The sequence below is a fragment of the Misgurnus anguillicaudatus genome, chromosome 19, assembly GCF_027580225.2.
Source record: "Misgurnus anguillicaudatus chromosome 19, ASM2758022v2, whole genome shotgun sequence".
Taxonomy (NCBI): Eukaryota; Metazoa; Chordata; class Actinopteri; order Cypriniformes; family Cobitidae; genus Misgurnus; species Misgurnus anguillicaudatus.
Genome location: NC_073355.2, coordinates 12646863 through 12665292, shown reverse-complemented (window position 1 = coordinate 12665292; position 18430 = coordinate 12646863). Strand labels below are relative to the sequence as shown.

The 18430-nt window shown below is 39.1% G+C and overlaps 1 protein-coding gene across 19 annotated transcripts in view; it reads right to left on the bottom strand.

Moving 5' to 3' along the window:
• baiap2a (BAR/IMD domain containing adaptor protein 2a) overlaps window positions 1-18430 on the bottom strand; it is a 124540-nt gene that overhangs the window by 45213 nt on the left and 60897 nt on the right. The window contains exon 1 of one of the 19 annotated variants that reach the window (XM_073856936.1): window positions 17083-17189. The exons of the other annotated variants lie outside the window; for them this stretch is intronic. Within the exon in view, the coding sequence (XP_073713037.1) occupies window positions 17083-17164 (82 nt within the window). The 5' untranslated portion in view covers window positions 17165-17189. Of the gene's footprint in view, window positions 1-17082; window positions 17190-18430 lie in introns of those variants that run through there. 19 annotated transcript variants of the gene reach the window in all.

The window sequence follows — 18430 nt, the reverse complement described above, 5'->3', positions numbered from 1 at the left end:
ATCAACATATCATATAGTCATAGGGGTTTTTGAACAACATAAGGGCAAATACTTTAAAAAATTGGTGAACTACACTTTACAATAAGATTGTACTAGTAAGCATTAGTAAATGCATTAACTAACATGAACAAACAAATGAACAAAATTGTTTTTTAAACACGTATCAATTCTAGTTAATATTAGTTAAAGGGGACATTTAACGAAAGTTTTTAAGATGTCGAAAAAATCTTTGGTATCCCTAGCTCAAAATATCACACAGATAATTTATTATAGCATGTTAAAATTGGCACTTTGTAGGTGTGAGCAAAAATGTGCCGTTTTGGGTGTGTCCTTTAAAATGCAAATGAGCTGATCTCTGGACAAAATCACAGGGCTGTGGTTGGATGGTGCAGATTAAGGGGCGGTGTTATTACAATAAGATCCCCTTCTGACATCACAAAGGGAGCCACATTTCAATGATCTATTTTTTCACATGCTTGCAGAGAAATGTTTACCAAAACTAAGTTACTAGGTTGATCTTTTACACATTTTCTAGGTTGATAGACGCACCAGGGACACAATTATAGCACTTAAACGTCCCATTTAATGTCAATACAGTTATTGTCAATTCACGGTGAATTAATGAATGTTAACAGTAACAACACTAAGGTTTTAATGTTTTAGTAAATGCCAAAATTAACATGAACTAAGATTAATAAATGCAATATTGTTCATTGTTAGCTTGTGTTAGCTAGTGCATTGTCTAATTGTTAACAAATACAACCTTATTGTAAAGTGTTACCACTATTTCTTTAATATAGAATGAAACCACAAGAATGCCCCAAACATGGACCATTCAATTAAAAATCTTTACGGTAAGTATTTTCAGAATGTTGCAAAATTTCAAAAGAGTGAAGAAAACAGAAACAGGAGGAAGAAACTAAGAGGCCATGCAGCTGATGGAAATCATATTGTTTTATTATACCTACATGCTGCTGCTTCTGAATATGCAATGCATTGTGAAGAAAGGAACAGACAGTGAGCAGAGCACAGGAGAGACCCCGTGAACAGAACACACAGCAATGGAAGACAGCAGTGAGCCGCCCTGACCCGCACCAATCTAAAGTTAGGTGGTACACGGTGTCCTAAGCCGTGCAAAGTGGAGTTTAACAGTCAGTCTAGTGTAACGGCACACACACCGGATCCCCGCTTGCTTGTTTACACCACAGAAACCTAATTGGAAAGCATTTGCTAAAGAAGTGCTCGCCTATGAAATCCGACTTGTTGATTAGCCTGAGAGCGACTCCCAGAGATTAATTATAACCAGCCTCTTGTGTTACACAAAACATCTTTAAAATTCATATCGTGGAGCACAAAACATAAACGTATTTGCTATACAATCAAAAGATATACAGTGACCAGAGGCAAGTGTCAAGGTCCAAAAAGCAGCATGCAAAGCAGTCATATATGCTGTAGAACACATCTATAATAGGATGTTTTCGTGACAGCTTCTGGTCAGTATCCGGTTTATCTTGTTTTGGAAAAGCAAAAGTCCTATCGGTTTGGAAAGAAAAAGACTGACCCATATCCTCAAATTATATTGAATTATAAAATACTTTTTATTTCTAGGGGAACTACAGGAGTGCTCTTTGTAATACAGTAGAGTTTTAGAACGTAGAAAAAAGATACGAAAGTTGTATGGGACGGCACCAGTGCATACCTTTAAGGTACCAGGATGTACCTCTAATGGCGGTTTTTCATTGCATAGTACCCCACGGGTTGGGTCAGCTCACTTTTGGGGGCGTTTCCACTGGGTACAGTACGTAGTACCCAACCCTTTTTTAGTACCAGCAGTTGAGGTTCCAACTGATACTAAAACGTGACATGAAAACACTGTAGATCACGGATTGGTCTGAGAGAATCGTCACTGTCAGCGTCATCACTAAATACAAGATTAGTTTTACCTTCGTGAGTGGGCTTTCTGGAGCAAACCTGTTGTCATCTTTGCTTTGTTGTAAGTTCCCAAACTCGTTTTTAGCAGAAAAACATCCAAAGGCTGCGAATCAGGAACACCATACCGGTGTTGTCCACAATTGCAGTTTGCGCACGTCCCCATGTTTGCATGGTATTTTCGCAACTTTATTGAGGCTCAGCGGAGGGCGTTGACTTTAGTGACCACCACAAATCATCTATTTGTGGTGATCACTTTCGTGGCAGACTGACAAATACATGAATGTATGGGAAACACTGCATTACAACGATGCTCCCTCTGTTGCTCACTCCCACTTTTTGTATGATGTCACAACAGTAGGCAACGCAAATATAAAGACACGCCTATTCAAGAATATCAGTCATGTGACCTTTTACGTCATCCGCTCTTTTACCAGCTTACTGCCGCCATCTTGAGTACCTACCGAGTACCACAGACATCTGACAAGCATTGGCTAGCTTGCAACGATTTATGGATTTCTTATCTTTTACTGTCTATGATTCATATGGATACAGTAAATGGCTACGAAAGACAACATCTCGCACCTTGACTGTCATGAAAAAACACGCTACTTTCAAAAAATATCATCGTTATGATCCATACTTGATCCCTGATGCGTTCTTGCAGCTGCTGTCCGCTGCCAAAGACGTCTACTATTTTTACAACACTATGAAGGCACGACACAACATGTAACTTTGCTCGAAGTATTACCTGGATCTCTACACATGAACGCGAGCATTGAGAACATTGTTTGTGTACACAGAGTTTACTAAAAATAAAGGTTTTTCAGTCTTGTCAGCTCACTTTACTTTGGCTCAGTTCGCTTTTCTATCGAGTTTAGGAACACTTAAGAGTGGGAGGGATTATTCACAAATATCAATATTGTCTGCCGCCATTTTGAGTACCTGAAGTGGTGGCAAAATGAACTAGAAGCTATGCCTTCAATATGTTGTGAGCATCAAAATCGCTAATTTTACAACACTAAGAAGGCTCGACACAACATGATACTTTCCTCGAAGTATCACTTTTGTCTCTACACATTTGTGTACACAGAGTTTACTAAAGAGAAAGGTTTTGAACAACTGACTTTGGCTGTTTTGGTGTCCGCTCGCCATCTTTGCCAGACATAAAGAATCGATTTCCGAATGAATGAATCTCATATGAGGCTCCTTTTTCAACTAGAAGGTCAATATTGTTTTTCACTTGCGACAAAAGAACGAAATATTCGTGCATTTATATGGAACTATGCTTTAGGAGCTATCAATCTTTACTCTCGTCCCTCCTTACGTCTGGCAAGATGGCGGAGAGCGGACACCAAAACAGACAGTCAGTTGCTCAAAACCTTTCTCTTTAGTAAACTCTGTGTACACAAACGTGTAGAGACAAAAGTGATACTTCGAGGAAAGTATCATGTTGTGTCGAGCCTTCTTAGTGTTGTAAAAATAGCGATTTTGATGCTCACAACATATTGAAGGCAAAGCTTCTAGTTCTTTTGCCACCACTTCAGGTACTCAAAATGGCGGCAGACAATATTGATATTTTCGTGAATAATCCCTCACACTCTTAAGTGTTCCTAAACTCGATAGAAAAGCGAACTGAGCCAAAGTAAAGTGAGCTGACACGACCGACCCGTGGGGTACTATGCAATGGAAAAGCTCCATAAGGTACCAATGTGTACCTTTGAAGTACCTTTATGCACCTTTTAGGTACAAAAGTGTACTTTTTTGAAAAGGGTACCACCCCAGTGACAACTTTTATACTATTTACCAAATGCAAGAATAATGCAGAATAATGTAAAGCCATCATTTAAAGATGAACTAAAACATAAATGGGGATGCTGTCTCAAAATTCAGAAAGGCCTACACAATACATCACAACCCACTGGATCAATATAAATAAAATCATGTAAGAGACAACAGCAAATCACAAGAGTGAAACGGTTAGCTACTGTATGTGATGGTTGATGTAAAAAATGTAATACCCTACAACCAGGGGTCTAGAACTTAAATTGGCTTGGAGCGATTAATATTCCCAAATACATTACGTTTTTCCTTGCCATCACAGAGAGCTTGGTTGCTTAGCAATGGAAGACGCCATGGGAGTGCAACCTGCGGCAGTTTAAGACCCCCAACTCTAAATAAAAAATGGTTGACTTTGACTATTTATCATCTAGCAATTTCCAAAAGTTTCTAACATTTTCTGGCTATTTATAAGTGTGCTGTTCATTTCTAGCCATTAAATAAATAATAAAGCATGTGTCACTCAGACTGATCAAAGCTAATTTCTGACCTACATAAACCTAAAATATAATACACTTCTAGAAAACACACAATTACAACAAAAGCATATCCATGTACTGTAGGCAATGCACTATTGACATGACACACACGCTAAGAAAATTACGAACTGATTATTGAATTGCTCATATGGTGTGACTTTAAGACAAGCTTGTGTTGCTTGTAGCGTTATATTGCCAAACAAAACTATGAAAATGTAACAAATACAAAACAAAATAGGGTTTATTTAGCCACAACACGAATGTAAAGGCTATGAAAAAAATATAGCAACCATGTTAGTGTTAAGATGCAAAAACTTACATTAAAAACTTAAACTAATTGGATTCATTCCTTATGCAGTATTATTTAAAAATAATAAAATAAATTCTTGATTGCAATACACCAAGAGACAAACACATCAACAAATCACACAAATCCCAACATGGTTAATTAAGAACACTTCAACAGCAGATGGCTTTGGTCCTTGATCCTGATTGGTCAATAGGCATGTTTTATTCACAAAACCTACCACCTCTCCATTGAGATACTATTAGTATCACTGTGCAACACTCGGCCAATCGTGATTTTTGTTGCATAGCAACATTATGTTAATGCTTCTTGAACCTTACTGCATAAGTACTGTATGTGGTGCAGAATGATGACATCATGTTATTTAATCCGATACGCCCTCGCTCAAGACAAACAAAATCAGACCCCATTCAGACTTGGAAAATAAAGGTGGTCAGCATTAACACAGCATGCCATCTAAACCGATTAAAGATAATCTGAGCTCACCAGCCTCCAGATTCACAAACTAATGAGACACGTTGACTCCTCTTAGCACTTGGATCAATTAACAAATGCAGTGCTACCGTCTGCTACAAACACACACAGCCATACAAAGAGATCACATACATACGGCTGTCACTCATTTTCTGAATGCTTAATGCTGTTTGGTTATTTACAGCGAATAATAGCTCCCATCATACGCGCCGATTTCCTTTTCCGTCTGTGGCACAATGTCTTGCAACGCTTAGGTTGCTTAGCAATGGCAGACGCTACGTGAGTGCCCAATCACTTTGAAAGGAGGAGGAAAGGGGCGCGGTCACACTTTCTGCACAGTTTTAGACGTGAAACGTCCCTTATTCAGCTAATTCATCAACTCGTAAAAAATCCACCAATCAGACAGGCTCCCCGGATTTCAAAAGCGTTTTTGATTCAAATTCATTAATATTTTTCGTGGGCGCTTGGCCACTTCGGTGGATGCTCGAGCCACGGGATTGGTGCCTATGGCTACTATTTAAATTTGGGTCTATTCATCACACAGGGCTCTTGTGGCTTCAGAGGACTTAAAGCACAACAATCAAATAGACGTTTCAGATGTTTCAGCTTTGTGGCTTAAACGTTACTTTTGGTAGACTTCCGCAAATAATCAATAACAACATAGTCTCTCTAGAGTAGATTATATTTAAAAACAAGAAGTTTTACCTAAGTTATATCATTTTCAAAGAGGCATTTAAAAAAAAAAAATTGTTAGAAACAGCGACGTAAGCCGATTGATGGGTCAGTGACCCATTTTTGAAGATGAGAAATTCAAAAATCGTTAAAAAAAAACTTTTAAAAGCACGAATCAGGTTATTTCAATGCATAGTGTATTTATGTTGATTTAAAAAAATTACATTTGCACAATTTTTATAAAAGTTAAGACTGAATGGACCTGAAAATGTCAAATTGTGTAACTGCCAATTGCGCCAAAAAAATGAGAAATATTAAATATTTTATACACCTTGGCATCTTAAAAATCTTTTAAAAAAACATTTTAAAATATCATTTATTAGTTATTTCTAAACGTAAATTTTAATGTGTTTTGTATTATTTCTCCTGACATATTACACTAAACTAGATGACTATATTTCATTCCACATTTTTTATGAATATATTTATATTTTCATTTAAGAAAATACTAGTTACACCAATTGACCCAGACATTGACATTTCTGCAATTATCCCCAAATATTCTTCCAAAATCAAATAAAAGCAGAAACTGTAGACTTAGTCGTCAGAAAAAGATAATGTATGCAAGTAATCTGCAAATTTATTTTGAAGTTTAAATTAACCATACTGACACAAAAAATTAACATCACATCATTGAACCTGATATAATAAATACACTTTATGATTAAAATAATAAATAATTATAAATATAAAAAATAATAAAAAATAAATACAAATACAAAATTTTGATTAACTGAGGCCGTTTTTATCATTCATGGAAAAAGTGACTACGCTGACTGATTTAGGCCGAATAAAATAAATGCAGCAAATGTTTTTGTTTAAAGCCCCACTGTGTAGGATCTACTCCCATCTAGCGGTAAAAATCTATATGACAACCAACTGATTATAACGCTCTAGCCCCCACCATTCGGAACGCGTTTTAACTAGTACGGTGGCCCTGTCATGTCAAGGTTAACATGGCTTCCAGTAGCTAAAGCTAAAGCAATGAAAAAAATGAACAATTTGCAATCGTGTGATCCGTCAAAGCACACAGATTTATGTTAAACATGTAAAAAGTCTGATTGTCATGATATGTCCGCTTAAAATCACATACAAAAAGCAACCATAAACGGAGCTTAGACACTCCTTTTTCATCCACGCGAGGAAAAATATCACAGGGGCTGTTACACTTGGTATTTAGATGTGTTTTCGTCGATCAGATCACAAGTGGACGAGAGAGAGACATTACGTTTACACTTGGTGTTTAAATCCGTCTCTTTTTGTCCATTTTCGACCGCTTCTTTCCAGATTACTGAGGACGCTTGTAAAATGAAACGAACGATGCGCAGATCAGCGGCGTTTTATCAATGAAAGGCTAAAAATAGCGCTGTCACCGTGTGTTTGTGCTAGAGGTCAGAAAAGATGAAAAACATTTATCTCAGTACCTCAGATTACATAAATGGGCGGAGAGACGGCGTGTGGGTGTTCGAGCACACAAAACCACATGCGTGTTTACAGTAACTGCATAACCATGCTATAGTTAAGGGGATCGCACACCGGCCGCGCAGCTCAGCGCCGCGCAGCGCAGCGCCGCGTCGCGCCTGGTGGAACTCGGAGGTGTTGTGGACCGGAGGTGCACTTTAGGTGGCGCGAGCTTCGTCGGATAGCGTCTAAATCAAGGTGTGGAGTATACGTTGGCAGCCAATGGTAGTCATTAATGATGTGGGAAAATATGATGTTATTTAATGTTAAACTATGTAAGTGGCGCTCTGTGGCGCGACAGGGATTAGAACAACTTCCTGAGTCACAGCTGGGCGGCGCGGACAGGCGCCACCTGTCGGCGCCGGTGTGCGTACAGTCATAGAAACAATGTGTTACATTTTTTTAGAACGGCGCGGCGCTGAGCGGCGCTGAGCTGCGCGGCCGGTGTGCGATCCCCTTTAGCCAAGGAACTATAAAACTTCAAGTTTACAACATAGACTGTATAGATGTAAACGAATATGCTGAATTACCTGTGGTGAAGATAGAAAGTAACTTCAGTGTCCATTGATTGAGCCCCATCTTGGAAAACTAACTCCAATATTGACTTTGGTCTTGATGTTTTTCCTGTCGCGTTGTTGTTTAAAATCCCCGTTTCGCTTCCTCGGCGACTTGTTTTAATGTCCTCGAGAATATGTCTTCAACAGGCTTTCAAATCAAAGCATTAGATCGCAGGTTTATCACGGTGTGCGGCCGAAGGATTCAGTCTACGCAGGTCACAGGCTGCATACGTCATCAAGCCTGGTTTATTTAAATTAACTGAGCATTACATTCGCAAGTCATAAGCATATTACATCAATTTACAATTAACTAAGAATAATTGTCAGCTTTATAATTGTTAATATTCTGAAATAAGTCTGTCTTGATGACGTATACCGCCTACACATGCAACCTCCGTGCAACCAGCGTGAGTGTTGTCTGAAAGCGCGAAAGGCGGAGCTTGAATTTCAGGAATGTCCCTCGTCGGCGAATGTATTTCAAAGATAGAGGCACAACATGGATTCAGCCAGAGAGCGACTCGATCGTATGTATTTTAAAAAGCAGATTCTACACTTACGAGAATACTTTGATTAGTGGGGTGGAAGTAATTACACATGAATGAGCACATACTTTTGAAAGAAAACATGGGTTTTTGCTAAGAATTAACTAAAAGAAGTACACAGTGGAGCTTTAAGGCATTTGCTCATCAAAATCCTTGTTGATGCTGTTGTTTTCATTATTTCCTACAACTTTGAACCCTTATGGGTTGTTAAGGCCATTTTTGTTTTTTTTATGTCTTAATTTGGCCACAACTTTCTGTGTTTCAGCAAATGGAATGATTTTTGGTGATAAATCTTATATTTACACATATTTTGAGAAAATGCTTTGACATTTTTCAAAAACTCAACAATATACTGTGGGCAAATTTACTTCCCTTTCAGGTTGTTCGTGTACAAAAAAGCCACTAAATTAAACGGCTGTAAAAATGTAGCAGATTAATATTTTTTCCTTTTTTTTCATAAATCTGTTAATCACCCTCAGTACTGGGTGCATCAAAGCCAATGTGTTTACCAATCTTTGGCATGCCCAAGACTGTGAAAAAGGTAAAAAAATCCATTCCACAATCACTTTTTATATTGAAAATCAGTCAATTTGTGTTTTCCCCCAAATCAGGGACACCAATTATGAACTTGGCAATTAAAGAGTTAAAATCATGGACATTTTGTAAACATTTGGTAGGTTTGATCAGTACTGAGGTTGATTAACAGATTTATGAAAAAAAAAATCTGCTAAATTGTACAGCCGTTTAATTCAGTGGCCTTTTTTGTACAGGAACAACCTGAAAGGGTTAAATTGCTTTGGATAACTTGCTTTGTCATGATTTTGCGATGAACTGTAACAATATTTTGTGTTATGCTTTTCCTTGTACATGTAAATGCTCTGAATGCTAACATCTGATAAGATTGCAGTAGTTAAAGGTTCTTATAACTTTAAACCCCACTTATTTGCTGGGTATTAATCCTTGCACTTTATGACTTCCAAAAGATTTGCACTGTAATGCATGTAGCCACAGATACAAAAATCCTCAAACAGAAACACAGACACACCCAATCCTTCAATACGGATGTGTCACTGGAAAAAGTTTCTTCCTTGGTCCGCCTTAAGATCATTACATCACTGTCTATCATTAAAGCCTGGTTTCCTTAAGTCAAAAGGAATTCATGTAAACCTGACAACTGAATTAGCATATTATTGTTTACATATATATATTTGCACACGTTATAATCGGTATAATCGGACCATGCATACAAAATCTGATAACGTTGAGATATGCAGGAAGTTTTAACAGAACACACACACACACACACACACACAGCCTTTCAGAAGACTTGACTCATAGCTGATATATCTGACAGGCGCTCCAGGCATGCAGGTACATTAACTTCTTCAAAATGGACTTCTGACATCCGCATTCCTGCAGGTATGTGAACAAACACCTGATTGACAGACAGCACTGGGGCCGGGAGGGTCACGGCCGGTGCACAGAACTTCACATGAAAAGCGTGTGCAGGCACCACCCATGTGAGCACACACACAATAAGAAAATAACCCTCTCTGGAGACCCGTCACAGCCGACTCCGCTCCCCTCACAGCCTGTTACCATTCTGACAACAATAGATACCTGTCAGAGAAAAATCTCTGCCCGCAGACCTGCGTGTCACTACTGGAAGTATTGCAAGTACGGGAAGGTTTTCTTGAGAAAAGGCACAGCTTTGCACAATGCGTTGATGTAATTTCCACAAAAATAAGAAGTTAGGGTGGGGCATATTAATTGGCTCCTCCCCCTTTAATAATAGCCAACAGCATTCAGTTCACCTCACAGCATAGCAGAATGATAAAAAATGAATCAGTATTGAGCATAAACTGTAAAAAAAGACGTAGTGTCCGTGACGTAATCCATAGGTTTGTGAAATCTTTTTTGAAGCCAATAGTTGGCGGGCCCTGACGTCACCATCTTGGACACGTGTCACCGCACATCACTCGCATATAACCGAAAATGGGTAAAAAGATGAGGGATGTGGGTGAAGCTGAGGTGGCTGTTTGTACCAGGCTGTAAAGTTGGGCATTTTAGCATGGGGGTCTATGGGAATTGACTCCCTTTTTGAGCCAGCCTCGATGAATTGCAGTTTGAAGGGATAGTTCGGCCAACAACGATACCAAACCCACTATTTACGCACCCCCAAGCTGTCCAAGTTGCATATGTCCATCGTTTTTCAGACAAACACATTTTCGGATATTTTAGAAAATATTTTAGATCTTTCTGTTGATTAAATGTAATGTTACGGGGTCCAGCAATAGTCCACGACCTTCAAGTCCAAAAAAAGTGCGTCCATCCTTCACAAATTAAATCCAAACGGCTCCAGGATAATAAACAAAGGTCTTCTGGGGGTGGTCCGTGCGGTGTTGTTGTAGAAATATACATGTTTGGAATGTTGTTAACGTGGTTAGGTACCTTCCGGTAGCGCCGCCATCTTAGACTCAGGAGAGAGTATTAGTGTAGTGTACGCACTTTTCTTAGTGACATATGACAAATTCGGAGGGGGGGGACAGAGCAGCAGCAGAGAAACCTCTGTATGCTGCGTAAGCGCTCATCCTGAATGCGGATGAGTCTAAGATGGCGGCGCTACCGGAAGGTAGTTAATAACGTTAATAACATTTTAAATATGGATATTTCTACAACAACACCGCACGGATTACCCTCAGAAGACCTTTGTTTGTCATCCTGGAGCCGTTTGGGTTTGATTTGTGAGGGATGGACGCACTTTTTATGGACTTGAAGGTCGTGGACTATTGCTGGACCCCGTAACATTACATTTAATCAACTGAAAGATCTAAAATATTTTCTAAAATATCCGAAAATGTGTTTGTCTGAAAAACGATGGACATATGCAACTTGGACAGCTTGGGGGTGAGTAAATAATGGGTTTAATATCGTTTTTGGCCGAACTATCCCTTTAAGTCACTTCTGTATTGGCTTGATGAGAGAGATCACAAGGTTGCCCGTCGCGTCGGTATGGATGCAAGTGTAAAAGTTTTGAATGCCTTTAAATGTGAATTCTGTCAATGTTTTGGAGCACATAAGCTAACATCATCAAACTAAAAGTGAAAGAGTGTCCATTCTGATTTCATGGGAACTTGCTGAGAAAACCAAGACATGCTACAAAGGTCAAAAACATTAATTTAGGGTATGTTTAAAGTAATGATCTGAATGCATTCTTGCAAGAATGTTCCCTTACATAAGACAGTCGTAGCCTAGGGGATAGAGAATCGGGTTTGTAAACCAAGAGAGTTGCCAGTTCGATCTCACGACCGGGAGGTTGCGACTAAGGTGCCCTTGAGCAAGGCACCTTAACCCCATTTGCTCCCGGGGCGCTGGGATAGCTGCCCACTGCTCCAGGTGTGTGTGTGTTCACAACTTGCAATGCATGTGTTAACTACTCATTAAAGAAAATTTATGACAAAACACCTAAAACTTAATAATTTAATTAAAAAAACATATTAAATGATATAATGTAGTGCCGTTGGTTCGTAGCCTTATTTTTCTGAGGTTTAATTAAACAGAATTTATAATAAGTTAAAGGATTAGTCCATTTAAAAAAAAAATCCGGGTAATTTACTCACCATGTCATCAAAAATGTTGATGTCTTTCTTTGTTCAGTCAAGAAGAAATTATGTTTTTTGAGGAAAACATTCCAGAATGTTTCTTATTTTAATGGACTTTAATGGACCCCAACACGTAGCAGATTTAATGCAATTTAAAATTGTAGTTTCAAAGGACTCTAAATGATCCCAAACAAGGCATAAGGGTCTTAACTAGCGAAACGATTGTCATTTTTGGCAAGAAAAATAAAAAATATGCACTTTTAAACCACAACTTCTCGTCTATCTCCGGCCCTGTGATGCGCCAGCGCCACCTCACGGAATACGTCATCATGTCAAGAGGTCACGGATGACGTATGCGAAACTCCGCCCCAGTGTTTACAAGTGTGGTGAAAGAGGACCGTTCTGACGTTGTTGTATGTGGAATGATACTAATTAATGTATTTGTGTCAGTTTATTGTTTAAAATGGTCCACAAATGTGCGTTTCATATATGCAACACGTGACCTTTCCACATCATTACGCAATTACGCGAGGTCGCGCTGGCGTCACAGGACCAGAGATAGACGACAAGTCGTTTTGCTAGATAAGACCCTTATGCCTCGTTTGGGATCGTTTAGAGTCCTTTGAAAGTGCAATTTTAAACTGCATTAATAATTTTACGTGTTGGGGTCCATTAAAGTCCATTTAAATTAGAAAAATCCTGGGATGTAAAACATAATTTCTTCTCGACTTAAAGAAAAACATTAACATTTTGGATGACATGGTGGTGAGTAAATTATCTGGATTTTTTAATGAAGAAAATTGACTAATCCTTTAATGTATTTTATAAAATTGGGCACCATCATCTCCTGCCCCAAGGGAAGCCTGCCTCACATTTTAAGAACCCCTGACATACCATAACGTCTCAAACACAGTGCTTCTCAGGACAAAATACATAAGTTGTTATGGCTAAAGGCGTCCATCTGCAAGTGTAGTCTCCCGTCGGTGTGTTACTAGTCGACCCTTGTCTCCGAAAAGTGAGAATGTGCCAGCGTCTTACTCAATAGAGTCAAATATTCCCTCCCATGGTTCCTCACTCTTCTCACCTTACTGGCACAACATGCAAAAACGTATGGCTTAGCATCTAAAAAGCACAGCAGGAGTCACCGTTCATGAAAGTAAGACGGGTTGCTTCACCCGCAGGCAAACCCAACAGGCCAGACCAGTCTGGGAGGAGATGAACGTGTAGGAGAACAGAGTGAATCACTGACAATGGTCAAGCGCGCATCATTGCAGGGTGTCATGGAAACAGTCGAAACGCTGAAGCCTCCTGCCAAACCGAGTGCAGCCATTCTCAAGAACAAAATGGAGGACTTTGAATATCATCTTAACAAAGCTGCACGGCTTCTTTTGTCTTTTTTTGTACGGAGAGAGCAGATTACATCATTCCCTGTGGTGCTCCTACTGACAAAATATTATGTATCTCATGGTGCACTGTTACATCCAGAGCATCAAATAATACTTAGTTGTGTCACATTGCATTACTAATGAAAACATACATTGATTTTACAGCCCCTTCAGTGCTATTGTTGGTCAGACATCATTGGTGGGCGCCACAGCTTTTGAAAATTTGATCATGCATGCAATACTGCTAAAAAAAGGCCACTACAAATTTCAGAATTTAACTAACTGGTGGTAACAGATCACATGAGTACAAAAGTCATCGCTCTTGTTAGTCGCTAAAACACATCTATGTTCATTTGCATAAAAAGTGAATTCCCCAGACACACCCTCGTTGATTTACCGCTGCAAGTCGCTATATGCTTCAACTTTGCAATGTATAAGAAACGACAGTTCAAACTTTATTCTTGTGCTTTTGTTGCAGCACATTGCAGCATTCACACTGCCAGCAGATTTTCGGTTATGGGTTATTATACGGTGGACTCACTAGCATGCAGACAATGCAACACTGAATGACCTTTATCAAGCTCCTCTGTAGATCTGTGAAATGCAGTAAATCTAAAATATGTGATACAGGCCTGACAACAGAGTAAACTCATGTAATAAAAATGCTTTCCTCTTTAATCCTTCAAATACTTCTGTGTTTACCAAGGGCAGCATGACTCAAGTTTAACTACTTTCAATTACCACTAACTTGGCAAGCTTTTCGGCTACGTTTACACTTCAACAATGTGGTAAAAACTGAAATGTTTTGCATTTGCATTTTCAAAGAATTTTACATGCACACAACAACACTAGTTGGGTTTCAATCGAAATGTGAAGCGGATCTGTTCAAAACTCGCAAAAAAAGAAAAACAAAGAAATGCAAATTGGGTGGGTTTTCATCAAGTTGTTAAAGGAATAGTCTACTCATCTTCAATATTAAAATATGTTATTACCTTAACTAAGAATTGTTGATACATCCCTCTATCATCTGTGTGCGTGCACGTAAGTGCTGGAGCGCGCTGCGACGCTTCGATAGCATTTAGCTTAGCCCCATTCATTCAATGCTACCATTTAGAGATAAAGTTAGAAGTTACCAAACACATCAACGTTTTTCCTATTTAAGACGAGTAGTTATACGAGCAAGTTTGGTGGTACAAAATAAAACGTAGCGCTTTTCTAAGCGGATTTAAAAGAGGAACTACACTCCATGGCGCAATAGCACTTTTGCGAGCACTCTGACTCGGCGCAGTAACACCCTCCCTCTCCCATTATGAGAGGGAGAAGGGGAGCAGACTTTTCAGGTGAGTCCAAGTACTCGCAAAAGTGCTATTACACCATAAAATATAGTTCCACTTTTAAATCCGCTTAGAAAAGCGCCACGTTTCATTTTGTACCACCAAACCTGCTCGTACAACCACTCGTCCCAAATAGGAAAAACGCCGATGTGTCTGGTCACATCCAACTTCATCTCCAAATGGCACCACCGAATGAATGGGGCCAAGCCAAACGCCATCGAAGCGTCGCAGCGCGCTCCAGCGCCCACGTGCACGCACACAGACGACAGAGGGATGCATCAACAATTGTTAGTTAAGGTAATAACATATTTTAATATTGAAAATGAGTAGACTATTCCTTTAATAACAGTAAATAAAACAAGGAAGGTTTTAAAAAAATGGAGATAGGACTGCATTTAATTACAATTTGACAAGCTGCACATTTACTAACAGTGCAGCTTGTAATTTGCTTTGCACAAAAGAAAAATATATATATTTTTTGATGCAGACACTAGCAGCAAGGACATTACGAAGACGTCAAACCCCATATTTGGGAAAGACAATGTCAGCTAATACATCTAGATGATCAGTCACCTGGGTTTAATGTTACATCAAAATTTATTCTGCAAATACGTTTCCATCTCCCATTATTAGCATTTACTCAAAAACCACCATAAGCGAGCATAAAACTTTTTTGCAAATTAAGGGATTTTTATTCGAAATTTGGTGCTTCCATCACTTGTTTCTTATGAGATACATAACGCGCATAAAATCAATGTGATGGAAAACAGTCATTTACAGATAAGCGCTATGAGTGGACAAAAAATATAGATTACCGGCATTTACAACGGACAACGTCAGACAGCTTCGGGCCAATCATAATGTTTTGATACAGATGATGAGTTCTGTTTGGACGTTTTCACACGCACGCTGCTTAATAGTCAAGCACACCTGAAGTTAACATCCACATTTCTTCACCAAAGTTTTTTAAAACTGCTTACCATCTACCTGCCGAATTGTCGACATCCTTAGCACACTTAATACTGCTGTTCAAGCAGGTTGCGTCTCCTACCCTATTCAGTTACGCTTAAAGTCACCTAATGCAACGTTATTTGGTCATGAGAAATTTCGACACTGTCAGTGTTTGCACAGATGTGAAAACAACAAAATACGGACCGTGGATATTAAGTCATAACCCGCCATTGTTTACAAATACTGAGCTTGCCACACGCTACAGGTAACTTCCGCTTTGTCGTCAAGTTTACCGGTATTTTTATACTGATGTTTGAATGATGTCTTACTGGTAAAAAGATGGAACGTCACTGCATGTGTGTTTTTTCTATTTTACTGGTAAATTCATGGTAATTTACCAAAATTACTGTGTGAAAGAGGCTATAAAATAGTTGTTTTATGTTTTATACACGCCTGCGTTCATATGCATTCTTTTACAGAGCGATACATTTAAAAAAAAAACTACTATACCACGGGGCTGTTGAATGCTTTATTCTGATTGGCTGAAATTTTGGCATGTACATTATTTTATTCAAAAACTGTTCTTCGCGTCATGCCGCACATAACCACCTTGGGTGTGCATTATTTTCTTGTTATTCAACGGCCCCTCCCGAAATTATTCATTACTTATTAAATGGCGCTCTAAAATGCTTGATTCTGATTGGCCGGTTACAACATTCCAAGGTTCGTTTTTCCAGTTACCCCTCAAAACTTAAAAAAAAAAAAAAACACTGTAAACCGGATGCTGCAAATTAATATTACACATAAATGAAATAAGAATGTCTTTTAATAATATATGTCATTACATTTACAAGTGATTAGATCAAATAGTGTGTTCGTGACTTTTGAATGTCTTATCTTAAAACCAAAAGTAAACAGGTTTTCCTCAAAGAAGGAGGAAATCCTTAAAAAATGAGCAATTCAAATATTTCAAATCAGTATTTATTCCTTATGAAGTAAATACCTGTGTAATAAGTGGGGTAATGTACAGGCAGATAGTTGTTTAGCGTAAAATAAGCCCCTCCGCTGGGCGTCGGCTCCTTATCACAAGTAAGCTACTTGTTTAGTTTACACAGAGACAAAAACTTGCACTATAAAACCTGTTTTCACAAGTCTGTGTTTTTAAGACCCCGAAAAAACAATGGCGTGTTTATGAACAGCCAAACCATGTAAACGGCCCCTTAGTGAAGTTTATTGTTGGAACGGAGGAGACTAAAGTGAAGATGATGTTATAGTTAACTCATTTCTTTGTTTCACTGACCTTCATGCTCTCTTAAACCAAAATTGTTTTTAGTAGTCCCATGGTGAGCTCAAAAGGCAGCCAATAATTTTGATTTATTTATTTGCGCTTTGGTGTGTGTGTGTGTGTGTGTGTGTGTGTGTGTGTGTGTGTGTGTGTGTGTGTGTAACGCCAAGTAATAGCACATTCCCTAAAGAGAAGTGTGGCTTACATAAATAGCTGGCAAGTGTCCACGGCAGGGCAGAGATCTTGTCCTGCTGACCCAGTAAAAAGCTCTCCGGCTGTGGTAACATCTTCACCTCTGCATGTAGGACAGTCTCAGTGCTGGCACACATCAGTAAACCACAGACAACACTTCAGCTAATGCCAACAAACAAGCGGGCAGCGTTAACATACAGACGAGGGCAAACTACATAAAAACCTAATTGGGGAAAAAGCCTCCTGCTTAACTATAAGAAATACAATGTTGTAAATATTTATACAGTATGCAAAACAACATTAAACAATATTAGTATTATACGTGCTGGAGATGACCTCGAAGTATAATATTGTTCACGTCAGGAGATGTGCATGTTGCCGTCCGGCCACTGGATCCTTGCGCAGAGCAAACAGCGTGTCCGGGTCAGAGAACATCATCTCATTGTTAATGATTAGCTTAAGACAACCTTTCTTCTGTTGGCAAACCATTAATTGAAGAAGTTTATGTATTTCTATGTACACCAAAGCTTTTAAATGCGGCACCTTTAGCGCCTGGACTGAAAAAAAGGTGGAGATCAGAGGCTCTGTAATGCTGACAGACAACACACAGTGTGAATGTAGCCATTAAAGCTGACATGGCTGCTTCTTGCGCTCCAAAACTGCCATTTTTGGCAATTTAAGCAGTGAAGGGCAGGCAAGAGGAATCCTCTCTGCACAGCCTGTGCTCCTCAGCTGATGGGTGGAGGAGCGAGAAAACAAAGCCCCCATGATAAGGTGAATCTATGTACTGTAAGTCCATAGTGTGTCATGGAAAGCATGGAAGAACGGTTCAAATTGACTTCTAAGAGCAAAGTTTATCTATAATCCTAATCCGGATCTGAATAGCCGTGATGTACAACTACAGAAATATGGCTGAGAGACAAGGACACACCACAGAAACTACCCCAGCTACAACTTTATCCTAACACACTCCCTTTGAAGAATCAATCTCTTTCTGGCAGAATCCTCCTCTCTGCCCGTGGACCTGTGTCCCAAGCACAGTACCGATTGATTTAAATGACCTCAGATATTAGTGTGTCCTGACAGAAACTTACTGCCACAGAGACAGTGAATTTAGGAGAAATTTCTATATTTCTAGTAAGCGAGCAAAACAAAGTGAGAGGGCAAAAAGAGAGATGGCAAGAGGGTAAGAAAGAAAGAGCAAAAAAGAAAGAGAGAGAGAGCAAGAAAGACAGACAGCAAACAAGAAAGAGTGAGCAAAATAAAAGAGAGCAAGAAATAAAGAAATAAAAGAAATAAACTGAGCGAGCGAGCGAGCGAGAGAGAGAGAGAGAGAGAAAAAGAAGAGGAAGAGAGAAAGA